General features: G+C 44.0%; 1 protein-coding gene across 1 annotated transcript in view; it reads left to right on the top strand.

Moving 5' to 3' along the window:
• The window catches only part of CWH43 (cell wall biogenesis 43 C-terminal homolog), a 79930-nt gene that overhangs the window by 45011 nt on the left and 32241 nt on the right, over window positions 1-2678 (top strand). The window contains exon 12 of the mRNA XM_032135682.2: window positions 1393-1542. Coding sequence (XP_031991573.1) covers window positions 1393-1542 — 150 coding nt within the window. The remainder of the gene's footprint in view (window positions 1-1392; window positions 1543-2678) is intronic.

The following is a 2678-nucleotide window of genomic DNA, read 5'->3' as shown; positions in this document are numbered from 1 at the left end:
AATCTAGGAGCTGAGGTTGCAGCACCAAACATGTCTGGCCTGGATGCTGTCCTCATGGAGCTTACCTTCCAGTGTAAGACAGAAAATCAACATGTACACACAAAAAATAAATAAGGTACTTCACAATCATGATAAGTGCTGTGTAGAAAAGAAACCACTGAGGGAGAATAAGTGCATGGACAGCGGCCATGCAAATGCTACTAGAGGCAGGGTGGTCAGGAAGGTCTCTGTGAAGATGTCATGGTGAGCAGGACCCAGGACCAGCCTTGGGAAGAGCTGAGGGAACAGTCAGGGTGAAGACTGAGGCAGGATCCATCTTGGTGTGCCTGGAGCATGGGGAGCCAAAGAGCAACTGGAAGAAAGGAAGTCAAGGATGGGTACCTGATCATAGAGGGCTCCATTTTATCCAGTTGTGATTGGAAGCCACTGGAGGATTTTAAACAGGATAGTGATCTGGAAGAACAGATTCTCAGGGGCAAGAGTGGGAGCCAGGAGGCAGAGATGATAGGTGGAATAGCACAGATGAGAGATGACAATGGGAACAGTGGAGATAGTGAGAAGAGGACAAACTCAGGAACTATTTTAGAATAGAGCCAACAGAACTCACAATAGTTTAGATGTCAGGGGAGGGGAAGGAAGAATCAAGGGTGATGTCTAGGTTTTTGACCTGAGTACCTGCTAAGAGATGATACCCTTTAATGGAATGGGAACCATCAGGAGAGCTTTAGGTTTGTGCTAAGTGTGAGATACCCCAAGACAGTCAAGTCATGCCCAGTAGGCAGTTGGGTATGGCCTGGAGGGCTGAGAAGGACAGGCCAGGCTGGAGATGTACCTTCAGCTATCATCATATAGACATAGACCTGTCTCAGAGACTCCATGAAGGTGACAGAGAATGCGTCTAGCTAGGGAAGAGAAGCCTGCTAAGGACTGAGCTCTGTGGCTTAGAGTGAGGTGGAATGCCTTTTCATATGCCTATAGGACAGTTTTTCGTTTCTAATTTTGTAAGTTGTTACTCCATGTCCTAGCTGGCAAGATTGTACCTTGCCATATGTGTTGATTAATATTAGAATTGTTTATGCAAATGTGTTGCCGGAGTAACTGCAAATACAATGGGTTTTTTGTATTACTAATGCTGCCCTTTTCATGTGTCCATAGCACTTATTAAAACAGAGTTGATGGTGTTTCCTTAGTGACACAGGGAGACGTGCTAACTAGCATATGAAATGATCTGACAAGTGGACTACCATATAAATCTCTGCCACATTGCTTTGAATGTCCCTTGGTGGGATGCGTGCAGTGGGACACATCCCTTTTTAATGCATTTGTTTAGTCCCAGTGCATGGTAGAGTGGGACTGACAGTGATGCCCATGTCTCTTTTCATTCCAATACAGGATTATGGCTTTGTCAAGATACCCAATTGTGAAATCTGAGCATCACCTTCTTCCGTCACCAGAGGGCGAGATCGCACCAGCCATCACATTGACCGTTAACATTTCGGGCAAGCTGGTGGATTTTGTCGTGACACACTTTGGGAACCACGAGTGGGTTTCTTTGGCCTACCTAATATGACACAAATGCCAAGAAATGTTATTAACAATGTACTTTGATTTCTATGAAATCACCTTTCTCATTTTCTTCTTTTTTACCTCCCAAAGTATTTCTCCCTCTGTTGCTAGTTTTAAAAATCAGACAGAAGCATTTAAGATGCAGGCAGCCGTTAGTGCTGGTGTAGGGACAGGCCGTGTTAGTCTGCATTTACTGAGCTGTACAGTCAATTCCCTGTGCAGGGGCTGTCCAAAGTGCATTACTGTGTTTGCTCTTCACTCTGTGTAAGGTAAGCACTATTAGAGCCCCATTTTGCAGGTAAAGAAACTACGCTGAGAGAGGTCAGACAACCCATCCAACCAGGAGCAAGCACACAGCCAGGGCATAGGCAGCCCCAAACCCAGGGTTGCAAGTGCTTGCAACCACACAATAAACCAGACGACAGAAAAAGAAATCCCCTTTTCCTACAGGATTACTGCTACAAATGGAAGCACTGTTGGGATTTGAGGTTATTAAATGACATCTCTTCTCTCCCTCATGTTTTCACAAACAACAGATAGGCAGAGGAATCTGGAAGAGGGAGATCAAAATATCACTTTGAATACTGATAAGCCTATTTGGACAACCTGGCTTAAGTGCCCATATGGACTTGTGAATACATACCAAAATATACACGAACCTGACTCCCCCTAAATGGTGGGCCTACCCTGCTTGCCCTGGCAAGCTCTCTCCTTGATGGAAAGAAGAGGACGGAAAACAGCCTGTCTGCAAACTGGCAGCTTCCAAGGAGAGTAGAAAAGAAGGATTTGAGACAAGCACATGAAGTTAATTTCAAGACTATTGAATTAGAAAAGTCCTCCCAAAAAGTAAAGAATGGGGAGAGAGGCCAGTGATGGTTTTCTAAGGAAGTCCCTCTACAAGCAACATGAAGAGTGGGGAATGAGTTTTATCCCCAAAGAATAACATTTACAACTGGGGATAGTACTGAATAAATCATGAATAATCCCAGCAATATATTGTAAAAGCAAACTTAAAAGTATGTAACTTATACTCGACCATACTAAACCACAATAATTTAAACATGAATATAAAGAGCTATGAGCTATGACATTCACATGCAAGCTTTGCCTGC

Source organism: Hylobates moloch, unplaced genomic scaffold, assembly GCF_009828535.3.
Source record: "Hylobates moloch isolate HMO894 unplaced genomic scaffold, HMol_V3 SCAFFOLD_17, whole genome shotgun sequence".
Lineage (NCBI taxonomy): Eukaryota > Metazoa > Chordata > Mammalia > Primates > Hylobatidae > Hylobates > Hylobates moloch.
Note: the sequence above shows the minus strand (reverse complement) of the source record. Positions and strands in the feature narration are given on the sequence as shown.